Source organism: Vulpes vulpes, chromosome 2 (genome assembly GCF_048418805.1).
Source record: "Vulpes vulpes isolate BD-2025 chromosome 2, VulVul3, whole genome shotgun sequence".
Classification (NCBI taxonomy): domain Eukaryota; kingdom Metazoa; phylum Chordata; class Mammalia; order Carnivora; family Canidae; genus Vulpes; species Vulpes vulpes.
The window spans coordinates 11,494,757-11,509,593 of NC_132781.1; the positions used below are offsets into that span (position 1 = coordinate 11,494,757).

Below are 14,837 nucleotides of genomic sequence, written 5' to 3' on the forward strand. Positions count from 1 at the left end.
GCAGCCGTCCAGGGAGAGCGTGGAGGGTGGCTCTGTCCCCTCCTCTCCCCTGGAGGAGGTCACCTGCCTTAGACGCTGTGCTGGGTGCTCAGTACACCTGACAGCTCGGCCGCTGTCCTAGCACAGGGCTTCAGCCACGGGAAACCTTCTGTGATGAGTGCCAGGGCAGCGAGCAAAGGAGAAACGAGAGCGCAGGCAAGTCACAACCCAAAAGTAATCCGTGAAGTGTGATGGGCGGGGAACCCCTTGGCGGTAGCCTTTGCAGCTGGATCGGTGCACAGAGCCGCTGGAAGACGTCCAAGGTGACAGGAAGGGGCGATGCTTTGTTTCTTCCCACCCGAGACCATGGCCCTTTACGAATCTTTCCAGAGTGAATTTCTAAATTAGGAATGACACAACGGCAGGGGGATTTGGAATACCTAGACTCCCCAGGACATGTCCAGTTTTCTTACAAAGCTGGGTTTTGAACTGTAAAGCAGCCACCCTCCCCTGTCGGGCTCACTAGTCCATCTCCACGTCACCGTGTTCTCTAGGTACGTGACAATCAGCTCTCTCGTGTTCAGTATGGACTCGCAGTTCCTCTGTGCCTCAAGCAACACCGAGACCGTGCACATCTTCAAGCTGGAGCACCTCACTAACAGGTAAGTCAGTGCCCGACCAGAGGAGCCAGGTGGTTCTGTGCTCCCACTGCCCGCGTAAGTGGTTTCCTCGCTTTCCGAATGCCATGCACTCGGCCTTACCGGCTCTGCCTTCCCAGAAGTGGTGAGCGTATGCTGACCAAACCTCGGTGGTGTAATGAGTGGAAGCACAAAATCCGGGGCCACCCCCCTGAGCTCAACCCCCAGCTCTGGCCCAGGCTGCCCTGCACTGAGAGACCCAGGCAGGTAATTTAACCTTCCCGTACCTCCGTACAAAATAATCATCAATGCCTCTTGGGCTTGTCATGGGGATTAAGTGAGTTCCTTGAGCCAACGTGTTTAGCATGATGCCTGGCACACGGTAGACATTAAGAAATATTAGGCAGCAGGGACGCCTGGGTGGCTTGGTGGTTGAGCGTCTGCATTTGGCCCAGGGCGTGATCCTGGAGTCCTGGGATCGAGTCCCACGTGGGGCTCCCTGCGTGGAGCCTGCTTCTCCCTCTGCCTGTGTCTCTGCCTCTCTCTCTCTCTCTGTCTCTCATGAATAAATAAATAAAATCTTTAAAAAAAAAAAAATGAGGCAGCAGAGCTATGGGTACAATAATATGTGAATCCCCGCCATCTTGCCTGCCTCTGGGCTCATGGGAGACACCCCCAGTGCCTGTGGCTGTACCAGTGGCAGGAGTGCAGCTGCCTTCCCCTGCAGCCAGTGGCGTGTGTATTAGTTTCCTCTTGCTGCTGTAATGAGTGACCCCAGATATAATGGCTTAAAGCAGCACACGTTCATTATGCCACAGCCCTGTAGGTCGCTAGCCCGAGGTGGCATGGCCTAGTTCTCCATCCAGGGTCTCATAAGGCAGAAATCCAGGTGCCAGGCAGCCACGCTCTTATCTGGAGCCTGGAGCCCTCTTCCAAACTCAGTCCTGTTCCTGGTGAGAATCCAGGGCCTTGCAGTGGTAGCAGTGAGATGCCCACATGCTTGGTGGCCCTCAGCCCAAGAGGCCACCTGCTTCCCTTCTCACGTAGCCTTCGATCCCGCAGTGTCGCACGGATTCCTTCTTGTCCTCTGGATTGCTCCAACTTCTCCTTCTGCCTTCCTCGTCTGCCACCAGTTGGAGAGACCTCTCTGCTGTTAAGGGCTCATGGGACTAGATCAAGCCCATCTGGATAATCTCTCTACCTACGGTGGTCTGAGCCATAAACATAACACAGTCACTGTCACAATTTTTGTCACTGTCACAATGTTCTAGGGACCAGGGTGTGGAATCTTGAGGCCATTCCTAGAAATTCTGCTGTAGCATGTGAGCACTAGAATATAACTACCTGCTACATGCATGTCCATGCCTACCCTTGGAGCTCCTACACTGGGAAGCAGCAAAACAGTGAGGGATTCTCCTCCCACCCAACCACTCTCCGTGGCAGTGTCACCCTGGCCTCTTGTCCTCTTCCCAAGGTCAAGATCTTGCTTCTGGTAGCACAGTAAACAGGTCATGCCTTCCTCAGGGGACTTCAGACACCTCATGGCTCCTGACTCTTGGGTGCCATCATAGGAAATTGAAACATGAAATGTTAGCGATGAGCTCATTACCCACGGAAGGCAGGCGGTCGAGTTAGCGATGACAGTGACACTCGCACATCGATAGAGCGTTTTGTAGTTTACAGAGTACTGTCACACACTTCCTCCCTCGGCTCCCCATGGTAGTCCTGGAAGGCAGTTTCATAACCGAGGCAGTTGGGGTTCAGAGCAGCGTGTTGCTCAAAGCTGGCCTCCGTCTACAAGAAAGGCCACGTTTTAACAGCCCGCCAAGCTTCTAGGGCTGCTCCTGGGTGCACACTCCGGGGGTGTCCGAGAAATGTCCCAAGGACTTACTTCCACGCTGGGTTTCACACTTGTGCCAGGAGAGGCCCCACTTCTGTAACTGAAAGAATTCTTCTCGTGTGATAGAACTTCTACGAGAAAATTACTTTTTCCACCTAATTAGCAGGTCATGGTACATGGGCTCTGTTCCGTGTGTTCAGCATGGCATGTGTCTGTCTGACAATCTACGCGGCTGCTGTTATGTGTGTATTAGTGTGTCCATGTGACACGGCACCTGGCCTCTGTCCCCCTTCTGAAGCTCCATCCATGGGCACCAGCAACCAAAGCCTGGTTCCGTTTTTCCCTCCGCGGGCTAGTGCAGCGCTCTTCCTCTGGAAACCTCATCCCTCCCCTCCTGCCCCCGGCACTGGTGTCGGAAACCCCAGGGGCTGCCCCCTCCCTGCTCCTGTGTCCCAGCAACCCCGTGAGTGTCCACCCCTGGTCATGTGCATCGCAGAGCGCAGTGTGTGTTGGACTTTTAACCCTGCGTGTTCTCCCTAGGGCTTTTATCTGTTCTCTGGACTTTTCTATCACTTCTCAGCTCGTAAAACAGAAGCCTGGATCTCTTGGGGAGCTGTTCAGAGCTTAGGAGGGTGGCTGGCCTGCTGGGATGACCTTCAATCCAAGGTGCTGTGACAAAGTGACCCCATGTCTTCATCGGAGTTTGTTATTGGTGCTTCAGACAGGAAGTTGCCATTTGAACTCATTTCCCCATCCAGGCTCTCCTGTTTCCGTCAGGGATCTCAGATAGCTAGGAACAGCCCCTTCCTCCCCCGAGCGGCTCTTAACCCGGTTTGTCCAAAGACCACCCAGCTGGTTGGGAAACAGAGTGAGAAGTAAACCCCAAGGCGCTTCGGCTGCAGCGCATGTGCCCTACCAGGCTCTGGCCCTGAGGACCGGTGGCCTCAGCAGGTGCTCCCAGGAGTGCACAGCATGAAGGCAGGGTGTGTGCTCCTGCCCATTCTCACCTCTCACCAACAGAGCAACCACCCTCTTTGCCTGGCAGCCGCCCTGGGATGAACTTTGATGACTGCAGGGGATGTACCAGGTCCCCGTGAATTATCTCTACTGTCGTCGTGAATCACCGGGGAGCAGGGTGGCTTCAGGGCTGTAATCACACACCACCCAAAGCATCTTGCCCGGAGGTTTGCTTCCCACTCAGTCTGGCTAGGGAGGCCTTGACACCGAGATCGCTCTGTTCTTCCACGAGCCCTGGACAGGCTTGAGCTTCCTTTTCAGAGTCCAGATATCGATCCCATCTCACTCCCGACCCTAGCCCCCTTCTTAAAAATCTGGAAATCAGACTAATCATTACATGCAACTTCTTTAATGTAGGCAAGTGGTAGCTTTGGGAACCTCTTAACAGCTTTGCAATGGCCCTTCCGAAGGACGAACGAGCACTCACTGTCCTTTTGCTGTTGCCAGAAGAGTACGTCCCGGGCTGTTCCTGGGGGTAGAACATTATGCTAAAGGCACAGTTCCTTTTTGTTGCAGTGAGCACAGCTCCTTGCACCTGGGCGTGTGGACCGTTGGCCCGATGCCCAGGCCTGCGGGGCCGGCTCACCTCCACCTGTGCCTTGCTCCCCCAGCCGACCAGAAGAGCCTTCGACCTGGACTGGCTACATGGGAAAGATGTTCATGGCTGCTTCCAACTACCTCCCCACCCAGGTGTCAGACATGATGAACCAGGACAGGGCCTTCGCCACCGGACGTCTGAACTTCTCGGGTCAGAGGAACATCTGCACTCTCTCAACGTACGTACGGCACCACCCACCCTCCACAAGAATAAGCTCTCACAGAGCTGTTTGCCCAAAGTGCAAAACCCCCAAACATGTACAAAGAGGAAAAAAAAGACAAGATAGCCAGGAGGAAGGGCGTGCAGAATCGAAGCCCGCTGTGTCCATCCGCTGTCTTTCCTCCTAGTCATCATTTGTGCTCTGGGGACAGCTGGAAGTCGGCATGGGAACCTCAGCTCTCTGGTCATAATGCTGTCTTGAAAACAATTCCCGTTCTTATGTAACTCTCTAAAAAGGCTCTAGTTCCACGGTCCAGCCTCAGACACCTATGGGGCTGACAGATATTTTAGTGAAGAGAGTTAAAGAAGGTAAACTTTTTTTTTTTTTTTTAAATCTGATAAAACTGGCCAGCAACGCGGTGAGCTAATTTTGTCCTTTCTGTCACTGTTAAAGGCAGAAACACACGTAAGCCAGAGGCTGTGTCCCATTCAGGTCAGCTGATGTTTTTGCTGGCAGTGGCTCTTCATAGAGTAATAGCATGCACACGCATGGTTTTGTATCACCCACACAATTATTTTCAAAGACAAGAAATAATCCTCAAGGTAGATCGCTAGGTCAGAATGCAAAGAAATAGCCAGAAACCCAGAATCCGGGGCCAGCAGACTGGGTAAACGTTTCCTGATGGCAAGAGAAGCAGCTTGTGACAGCCAGGGTGGGTGAGGCTTTGTCATTTGAAGCTGGCCTGTTGCTCGTCTTTGTCGTAATCACAGCATGTGTTTTCCTTGGCTCTTAGGATCCAGAAATTGCCAAGGCTGCTGGTCGCATCATCCGATGGACACCTTTACATCTACAATTTGGACCCTCAGGACGGAGGAGAATGTGTCTTAATCAAGACCCACAGGTGAAGAGACTAGTTTTCAAAAAGCCTTTTTAAGAGCCGCTTGTGTCAGGTTGTCAGTTGGCCAAGAACGACAGGCTTTAGAGCCATTGCTTGTCTGTCCTCTTCGCCGGCCATCTCGGTGGCAAACCTCTAAGGGCACCTGCTCTGTGCTGGGCTCGATGTCAGGCACCCTCACTACGCTGTGCACTTCTGGAAAAGTGCCAGGAGGAGTAACACACAATTGAAGAAACACAATGTCTTCCTGTGGCCTTTCCTCCTCGTACATTGGGTGCTCAAAAATACTGACCACGCTTAATTGAAAAGTTCTCTTGATGTCTATGACCGAGAACAAGGCGACCTCTCCCTGCTGTGCCAGGACACCGTGAGCTGCCCCTGCCCCCTCACCCACAGATCACCCCCCCTTGTGAGCGTGTCTTAGGGTCCTTGCCAGGGTGTACCAGGAAGAGCAAAGGGCCAGTCTTCGTTTAGTGCATAGAAGAGGAAGGGGTCCATTGTGAAGTTGCGTGATGGACCCCAGCTGTTCAAGGCCACTGGCGGGGTCACATGACCCAGCTTGAACTCATAGGTCTGTACTTTAAACTCGAGTGGGCAAGCCTGAGCTGCCCAGCGCTTTTCCTTGTGACGGTGTCCTGGATATGTGATCTCTTTTTTTCTCCTCCCCTCCCCCACAATTGCTGCAATTAGCTTGCTTAGCTCAGGAACAACAGAAGAAAATAAAGAAAATGACCTCAGACCTTCATTACCTCAGTCTTACGCAGCAACTGTAGCCAGACCAAGCACCTGGTCCGCCTCCACGGTGCCAGGTGAGTGGATGTGGGGGCCTGGTGGGGGCTAGGGGGGCGGTGGGGCACCATGGGGGCCTGTTTCTGACACCACTTCCTCTGTCTTCACGGTCACCTGTAGATGGAATGCTCTCCCCGAACCAATTATCTCCTCCCAGGTGCGACCGCAAGAACAGCCTTTAAAAGTTGGGTCCCCAAACCCGGCAGGTGCAGCCCCAAATTATCGCCTCCCCCAACAAGTCGTGTCAACCCTTGGCCTCTCTGAGAATTGCCAACCAGTAGCGAGTCGGAGGTGTCTAGGGTAGACAGGTGGGTGAGGCCAGCCCGTCCGGAGGCTTGGATGCCACACACGGTGGGGCCCTGGACTCCTCTGAAGCTCAGTCTCTCCTGTTTAGAAGGCAAAGGCAGCCTCTGTGGTCTCCCTGGAGGTCCCGCCCCCGGGTCACAGCATAAGAACAGCAGGCCGCCGGGCTTCTCTCACGTCTCATTCTTGGCTTCCAGGTTATTCTGAGGACGGCGGAGCCCTCCGAGGAGAGATTATTCCTGAACATGAGTTTGCGACGGGACCAGTGTGTCTTGATGATGAGAATGAATTCCCCCCTGTGAGCATTAGGAACCCCTAACCGAGTGGCTCAGTCTGTGTGCTTAGAAGGAAGCCTTCTCCTCATGCAAGAGGCGAAGTCACTTGCCCTGTTATCTAGTCCTGTAACAACTAACCTCCTCTGCACTAGTCAGAAAGCCCTAGGTGATGCGCTGTGCTGTGTGCCTCGGGCCCGACAGACCAGCCATCAGGTGTCAGGCTAAAGCCGGCAGCAGTAGAATAACCGAATACTAACCCAGGGAGTCTCGGTGGCCTCGCTACCTCCAGAGGCCTGGAATCCTTAAGTTGGCTTCTTTAGCACTCTCTGTGCTGCTCACAAGGTAGGAATTCGTGCCTGCATAAACCCGTTTGCCTGAGGCTCCTAAGGATGTCCTTGCAGAATGCTGCCTTTTTGCTAAAGACGTCGACCTAACGGGGCTGGGCCGCTGCGCTCTGTAAGCCAGCTAGACCCTCACCCTTGCGCGGCTCTAATGGGGCGGACCCCAGGCTCCCAGCAGCCGGGTGGAGGGCGGGAGCCTCGGTGGAGAGCTCCCCGGCATTTCCCTGCATCTTGCTTCAGCTGTTCTGGCAGCAAGAGCCCCCGGGGTTGGCTGGGTGCAAGGCTTGGCTTCTCCCTGCATCCGCGTCTGACGAGAGGGTTCTCTCCCTGGGTGGCTGCCTTAGCTTAGCTTAGCAGATCCTTCTGATCCTTCAAGCTTCCATTTAGAGCACCATCCAGACCGCTCTCGTGAGCTGCGGTTAGAGAGTGGCACAGAGAGTGAACCTAAAATCATCGAGACATGGAAGCTGTGTTTGGACCAAGACTTAGAGAGTCAACTGAGTGAGCCTCCTGGAGCCAGATCGGGCCCTGCTTCAGGGCCCATTAGGTCTTGGTATATGATGTTTTCTCCTGACCGTTATCTTATAATGTCAGTTGAAATCTCATTTGCAAAAGGATGGAAGGCAGGTCTAGTTTCTTTCTCCTATAAATCCGGGGACAATCCGGTAAGCCCAGTCAGCTTTTTAATTTTAATTTTTATTTTTTTTAAAAGGCTGTTCTAGAGTCCTCTGTGCGTGATATGGGAGGGTGGGGTGTGTGATTGCCCACGAAGGCTCTACGGACTGCAGCTTGAGATTTATGTTTCTGGCTTTTAAGAGGCAGACTGCCAGATGCAGTGCCAACAAGTACGATTTATATTTTAGGGCTGGAGAGCAGTGGTTCTTAAAAATACGAATTATAAATATAAAAACAACCATTGGCTTGCTGCCTCCTTTGCCTTTGGGTTCTCATGCCCTGACTAGCCATAAAGGGAGCTCTTCCGGCCCCCTAAAAGTTGGTGGTCACTTACCTGAAGTTGTGTCTTCTGGGAACCAGAGCAGAGTAGATAGAGCGGGGATATACGTGTCCTACTCTGCCCAGGTTTAGAACCTTCACTCACTAGGTTCCATCTCAGTGATTTTGGCCACTCACTAGGTTCCATCTCAGTGATTGTGGTGAAAGTCTGTGACTGCTCCAAAAGACAATTAGATTATTAATTAGATTCTTAGCTATAATCAAAGTAAACCCTAAAACCTTTTGTACAAATTGGGGTACATCAGATACTGGCTTTCAGAAGGCGGTCCCTTGCCAAAGAAAACCTGTATAAAATAATAGGTACACTGTGTAGATCATTTGTTTGGAGTTTAAAAAAAAACAATGGAGATGCTTAAGATCTAGTGGTAGAATTTGTTGAGAGGCCTGTTCACCTAAACACTGCCAGGAAGCTGGGTAGGAGCCGGTTGTCCTGTCTCCCTCTTCAGGACCAAATGTGAGAAAGTCAATTTAACTTGCCTCTGGGATTTTTCTTTAGACACAAGGAAGGCTTCCTGCCAGCGAGAGCGTTGATCACTGAATGAGGCCCCTGGTAGACCCTAGAGCCAGCGGTTGGGGTCATGGAAGCCAACAGATCCCAGACGCCCTGCTGTCCAGCCTCCAGGCAGACAGGGAGGACAGGATTGAGCTTCTACAACCTCCCAATGTCATAGCAGACAGTCTTCTCCATCTCATTTCATGGAGACCAGAGGCGTGAGTGCCACTGGGATGTCCTCTCGACATGGACCATCTCCCATCCTTTTGGCAACGATGTCCAACAGGAGAGGAGATGCTGGACAACTCCCCTCCCTGCCATTATTCTGCGCCAGCATGCCTATTACGCATACTTGGCCAAAATTCACACCTCTACCCACATCCCTTAAAAACTTCCGGGATTGTGATCTTGGAGTCAGCATGGTTAAAAACACAGGCTTGCCTGCCTAATCTCGTGAGGGGGCTCCCCAGGCCTTTGCCTTCAGAACACAAGTCCTTGTGAGTAGGGTCTTTTTTTTTTTTTTTTTTTTGTAATATACTCACACTTTCCTGAATATGGTCACTCTTATCTCCTGGGGATTTCCTTTGCTCCATCCACAATGAGAAAAGAGAACTGATCATTTGATCATTTCTGGTACATTAGAAAGGTGCCATATTCAGGAAGCAGCTTTTGTTGTAAAAACACGCCAACCTTTACAAATCTACACATTCTCTGACAGTGGTCTTACTCCTATGAGCAAGAGTAAGGGAAGTGGGACCAAGGGTATTTACTGACTTTTTCATAGTGACTTAGCAGTCTGTGTTTACAAGTAAGATGAGCCTTTTAAAAAACAAACAAACATGCATATACATATAAATACACACACATACACACGTATTTTATATATAGTCAGTATTTTCTGAAACTGTGCCATACTCGTCCACACCTACGCAAGACGGGTGGACTTTCTGTGGCCACAAGTGAGGGTCAGTCCATGGACATACACAAAAACTGTGCCAGCCTCCCCCTGCTGACCCGCATGGGCACAGATCTGTTGATAATGCAGCCTTGCCTAACAGCCTCTACCTGGAAGGAGTAAGGCCATTCTGTTTTGATTTTGGTAGATAAACTTGTGCCGTGGAAGTCAGAAGGGCAAAACGAAGCAGTCATGATGAGAAGCGCACCTCAAATCAGGAAACCCCCCCCTATCAGGAAGGTGGAAGAATGGAGTACAAATTGTGTGTGCAGAAAGGGGGGGCAGGAATCCCAGGTGCCGCCTGCTTAAGCCACGAGACATGGTCCACGGCTCTCCAAACTCTCCTCTGCCCTCGTTGCCAGTGGGTACGGGAGACCCTTATATACACATCCTGCTACTCGAAATATGTTACAGCCATAGTGTCAATGCTAACTAACCATATTGGTCTATAACCGGAACTTTATACGATAAAGGGCATCCTTTTTAAATGTATGCCGTGTAAAAATGTACTTATAGGAAAATCTCTTTGAATTGTATTTCTTGTATATTACGTACGTATAGCGAGAGACTGTTTTCAGCCACGCAAAGTATTTTTGCAGTGATTGGAATAAATCATTTATTACCTTTGAGTCCCATTCAGGACACTAATAATAAAATCATGGCAATGCATCTTTGAGGTTTTAAATTTTTTATTTCTTCTTGGTTTTAGGAAGCAGGAAGATGCCTAAAATCTTTAGGATACAGTCGTTTGAGCTTTAAAGGGAAGGAGGAGGCGGGTAGGGCTGGGGATTAATCTGTGGGCTCTTGAGCGATGACACCCGGAAACATCTAACTTTGTCCTAGCCTGCATTTGGTGCTACTCAGGGCAACCCCCACCTCCCCCAGGAGCTGCCCAGAAATGGAGCATCTCAGGCCCCACCCCAGACCTACTGGGTCAGAATCTGCACTTCCATGAGATCCCAGGTGATACGTATGCAGATCAGAGATGGAGAAGCACTGCCCTAGATCCCAGTTGGGATGAATCTATGCTAATGGGACCAGCGAAACTGGGTACAGAGAAAAACTAAAATGTATTAAGTGCCTGTTCTGTGTCGGGTGACATGGCAGGCATCTCCAAGTATCATCGTCTTTCGTCCTCAAAATCAGCTTGCAAGCTAGGCTAAATGCCCATATTCAAAAGCTGGGCTTTGATCCAGATCTAACGGCAAAGCCTGGGTGCTTTCTGCTCTAGGCCCACCCAGCTGTTCTCTCAAGCGGGGAGGGGGGAATGCAAAGCTCGAGCCTCAGAACAAAATCCTGAGACTTAGTTTTACAGCATCCGGAGCTGGAGTGTGAACTTGCCCTGTCTCGCTTCCTAACATCTGCCCGTGGGGAAATCGGTCCATCCGGTGGCTTGGCAACGGCAGGCGACGTGGTGGGGATTGCAGCAGGGGGTCACCGAAGGATCGCGAGTGTAATCGGCTCTGGAGGTGTTGTCACCAGCAATGTCTAGAAGAACATCTGCAAGAACCTCTCTGACCTTGGGCAGGACGCCCTGGTATTCGGCGCTACCTCTATCTAGAGGCACAGCTTCTGCAACATCATCTTCCAGGTTAAAAATAAGGGGAGGCTCATGATGCTGCTCCGGTCCGACGTCCCCATCACAGGCTTTGGCTCCGCCTAGAGAGGGGGGTGACAGCAAATACCCCGTCAGACCCAGCTTTGGCCCTATGGTAGAAAGAGGAGAATTCTGATTGATTTTACATTAATCCAAACATCCCAGGACTTGAATATTCAAGTGACCATTCTGCCTGTCAAGTCACCTTGAGATTTTTGGTGCTCAGACCAGTGATGCTCCTCTTGTCCAGAGTGATCTGGAACTTCTCCGGGACTTGCCTTCAGAGCCAGTATGACTCGACAGTCAACCAGCTATCTCTCATCTCTACCCTTTGTGAGGAAATTTGATTTTTTTTTTTTTTTCCAAACACTGATTTCTTGAACACCATGATCCTCAGTTTGGTGGACTGGGCAGGAAGGTGAGGTGAGTAATTTCACTTTGGGTTGCAGTTGAGATTCTTACATGAATTCGAATCTGGCCATGAAGGCAGCCTCCAAAGAGGAGTAACAAAAATGGAGTACTGGCAGCAGCGGTTAGCGATTCGGGTGACTTTTTTTTTTCTTTTCTTTTTTTTTTTTTTTTTGTGCCTTTTCCATACAAAAGTAGTTAAGGTATCAGACAGGAGTTAATATAATATGATTGAATAAATGAAAGCAATCAAGGCAAGGGACAGCCATCAGACATACAGTAAATCCCAAATGCCTACTTTGCATCCGAGCTTCCTAGCAGCCAAACAACAGGGTAGAAACTTCTCAGCGGCTCAGGGGAAGCCCAGCTCTTCCTGGCACTGATATATGTGAGAGAAACTCTTGGCTTCCCCAACAGGGAGAGAAGAATGGGCAAACCACACAGCTTTTAAGGCAGCCCTCCTTAATGGTTTTCCTGCTGTGGTTGACATTCGGGTCGTTCAGAAAGAGTCACTGTCTTTGCCCCAAGTTTGGAGTCCAGATTAAGCTCTCCTTCGTTGCCAGTAAAGGGCAGTGAATGAGGTTTGTGATCAGTGGAGCAAGGGCTGGACTCCTCTTGGAAAAATTTAAGACTTCCACTTTGAGAACCATGGGGGGTAGCTTGCATAGGACCAGCCCCCCTATTGAGAACAATTTGGAATTCTAGACATATTTAGGGGGAAAAAGAAACCCTGAAGGCACGAGGAAATTACCAAGGCAGGCAAAGACCAGAAAGAATTTGATCACTGAAAGACAGAGGTCTCCGTGGGTTGGGTCTGCATTTAGGAGTTTGTGCAGCCCCCTGCCCCCGCAACAGGACCCCCCTCAGTCTGTGCAGCTTGGAGCAGTAAGAGCCCAGGGAGAAAGCTGTCGTCTCTTTAGCTTGAGGTGTCAGGGGCCAGGGCTCAGGGCTGCCACAAGGGAAGAGAACTGATGGGTGAAATCCCAGGAAGGAGGAGGGAGCCAGAGAGGAGCAACCTGAAAATCCATCCATAAAGTCCCTCCGCATCGTCCTCTAACCTAATGTAGTAGATGTCAACACATGTAGTTTATCCGAAAGCAGTTTTAAGAAACAGGGATGCAGATTCTCAATGAGAAGGGGAAGGGAGGGGTCAGAACATGTGTGTCACACGCCCCACCCCCGGCTCAAGACACACACACACACACACACCAGCTGTTGAGAGGTCTGCCCTCCGCATCCTCATGCTAACACTCCTGGGACCTTGGTGACTCCTCAGAACAGACCTCCCCTCCCCTGGGTATCATAATTCCTGTCCGATTGTGATCGTTCTAAACAGCCCGATTACTTCATAGCAACATTCAGGATTCCAACACCGCGGTGCCAAGGGCTTTCTGGCAGGGCCGTGACTTCTGAAATTAACTCAGCCTGGAGAAGCCATACCTCTGAGATAATGTAATGTAAGGACTGTAATCTGGAAACTTTCCACCTGAAAGCATAACAAATATCTGACTGGTTTGCATTGTAGGTTTTGGAGGATCAACGATTCTTGTGGCATTTTTAATATCCCTCAAGTTACGAACTCAAAGAACTTGTTTTGTGTTTATGCCATGTTTTCTCCAGGATCACGGATTTACAGTCAGGGATAATCATTTCCGTTCTTTATTATATAATTCTTTGGAACACCCTGATGTTAAATAATTGAATCAAATTGGAATCTGCACCAGGTCCTGGATTTTGTTTTGTTTTTGTTTTTCATTCACTAAAAGAAAAACGTTAGGGTCCCTACGAGGTTCAAGATGCTGTGCTCAGCACTTAGAGACCACAAAAATGAAATACCTTACAAAGCTCAAAACTAGGGGCGCCTGGGTGGCTTAGTCAGTTAAGCATCTCAGCTCAGGTCATGATCTCCGGGTCCTGGGACGAAGCCCTGCATGCCGCTCCCTGCTGAGCTGGGAACCTGCTTCTCCCTCTACCATCCCTGTTGCTTGTGCTCTCTCTCTCTCTCTCTTACATTAAAAAAAAAAAAATTTAAAGCTCAAAACTAGTAGTGGAAATAAAATGTGAACCCCCCCAGGACCCCTCCCAAAAAACAAACATGTACCCAAATAACTGGCATAGATAGCAGAATGTGATCCTTATCAGAGTTTTTCCAAATCATACGCAGCTGGCAAGATGAGATTGGATTTTATGACCAAGGTACTAGAATTTGATGGGAGGGCCTCGCAGTGGAGAGAGATTTCGATACAAGGCCAAGGAAGAAGGCCATTGCCCTTGGAGAACTGACCCTGGAAAAGTGGAGGGACCCAGGATGGAAGGAACCTGAATTCAGTGGGCAGCAAGAAGCCACTGAAAGGTTTTGAGAACCATCCTGACCCAGTATCACATTTCTAAAATATACATTGAAGACGGTCAGCGAATGAACCAAGAAGCAGAGCCTTCTGCTGGTTTGCTAACTCAACCTCTAGAGTCTATTTTCTGAAACAGTCTATTGTCAAGTAAATTACACTTTAAAATATCTCTAAGCTCCCATTTCATGTTCGGCCAAACTGGCATTTAAAGCACAACAATGGAATGAAACGGTTCTTGGTGGGGAAAGCGCTGTGTCAAGTGTGCTGACTAGCTCGGGGCTTGCTGGAAATTTCGGCGAATGGTAGAAAGACTTTGTTTTCCTATCTGTGGGGGCCGAGGGCCTGTGCTGGGGGGCCCCTGGGTGCCGGGAGCGCCCCTGAAGGAGGGCAGCCCACACTCACTGCCGGAGGCCTGAGGGAGGATGGTGCACGGCACACCCGACTCACCGCTGACGTAGAAGGCCTTGTAAGGCCCCAGGCGGACCGTCTGAAGGGCTCCGAACTCTCCAGCAGCCCCGCTGTTGGGGTGAAACAGCACCTGAGAAAGAGCAGCAGAGCTTCCTAACCAGCCAGGCTCCCGGGGACTCCCTGGAAAGCATTTCTTTCTCTGTCATGGTGCCCGGCCCAGCACCCCCGCCCCACCCTACCCTGGTCCCAAACGCTGACCGACTGGGGCCTGTGGTCCACACTGGTCAACCCCACCCCGGGGAGCGGATGCCTCCATGAAATAGCTATTTGGCCAGTTACTTAGATTGGCCCCCTCTGGTCAGATTCGCAGGCCCAGTACCAGCTACAGCATGTGCAGGGGCCACTGCAAAATCAAAGTGAGAGAAAGCTGGTTCAACGTTGGAGAGTTCCAAGACGGCACAGCACCTGCTCTTTAAACCAGCTGCGGGGCTGTCCTAAGTGCCAGGGGGATGGGGTGAGAGATGACTGTGCTGGTCACACACCGGCCCAGGCCCCAGCGCTCAGGCTCAAGATAGGGCCTGGGAACCTGCATGCCTTCCAGACCTTCCCAGGGATTCGGACGCAGGTGTTCCTCGGATCTCTTTGGAGAACCGACTTCGGCATCCAGGTGATTTTCTCGCTCTCCCTCGAGCAAGGGTGGCCTAAGAAGGCACGCTTGAGAGGACGGCTCGGCGTGATGTCTCGGAACCGGGCGCGGCCTCACATGGACAGCCTCACCT

General features: G+C 50.9%; 2 protein-coding genes across 7 annotated transcripts in view; one reads left to right on the forward strand and one right to left on the reverse strand.

Moving 5' to 3' along the window:
- Positions 1-9,966, forward strand: part of WIPI1 (WD repeat domain, phosphoinositide interacting 1) — a 32,356-nt gene extending 22,390 nt beyond the window's left edge. Inside the window, exons 8-13 of the mRNA XM_025999644.2 lie at positions 534-641; positions 4,086-4,250; positions 5,026-5,133; positions 5,818-5,936; positions 6,417-6,517; positions 9,446-9,966. Of these exons, the coding sequence (XP_025855429.1) occupies positions 534-641; positions 4,086-4,250; positions 5,026-5,133; positions 5,818-5,936; positions 6,417-6,517; positions 9,446-9,493 (649 nt within the window). The 3' untranslated portion in view covers positions 9,494-9,966. The remainder of the gene's footprint in view (positions 1-533; positions 642-4,085; positions 4,251-5,025; positions 5,134-5,817; positions 5,937-6,416; positions 6,518-9,445) is intronic.
- Positions 9,967-9,968: 2 nt separating this feature from the next.
- The window catches only part of ARSG (arylsulfatase G), a 106,120-nt gene continuing 101,251 nt past the window's right edge, over positions 9,969-14,837 (reverse strand). For 4 of the 6 annotated variants that reach the window (XM_072746756.1, XM_072746755.1, XM_072746757.1 and 1 more), the window contains exons 11-12: positions 14,098-14,188; positions 9,969-10,956 (exon numbers count right to left, since the gene is read on the reverse strand). In XM_072746756.1, coding sequence (XP_072602857.1) covers positions 10,652-10,956; positions 14,098-14,188 — 396 coding nt within the window. In that variant the 3' untranslated portion in view covers positions 9,969-10,651. The remainder of the gene's footprint in view (positions 10,957-14,097; positions 14,189-14,837) is intronic. The other 2 variants (XM_072746758.1, XM_072746759.1) reach the window with 1 other exon arrangement.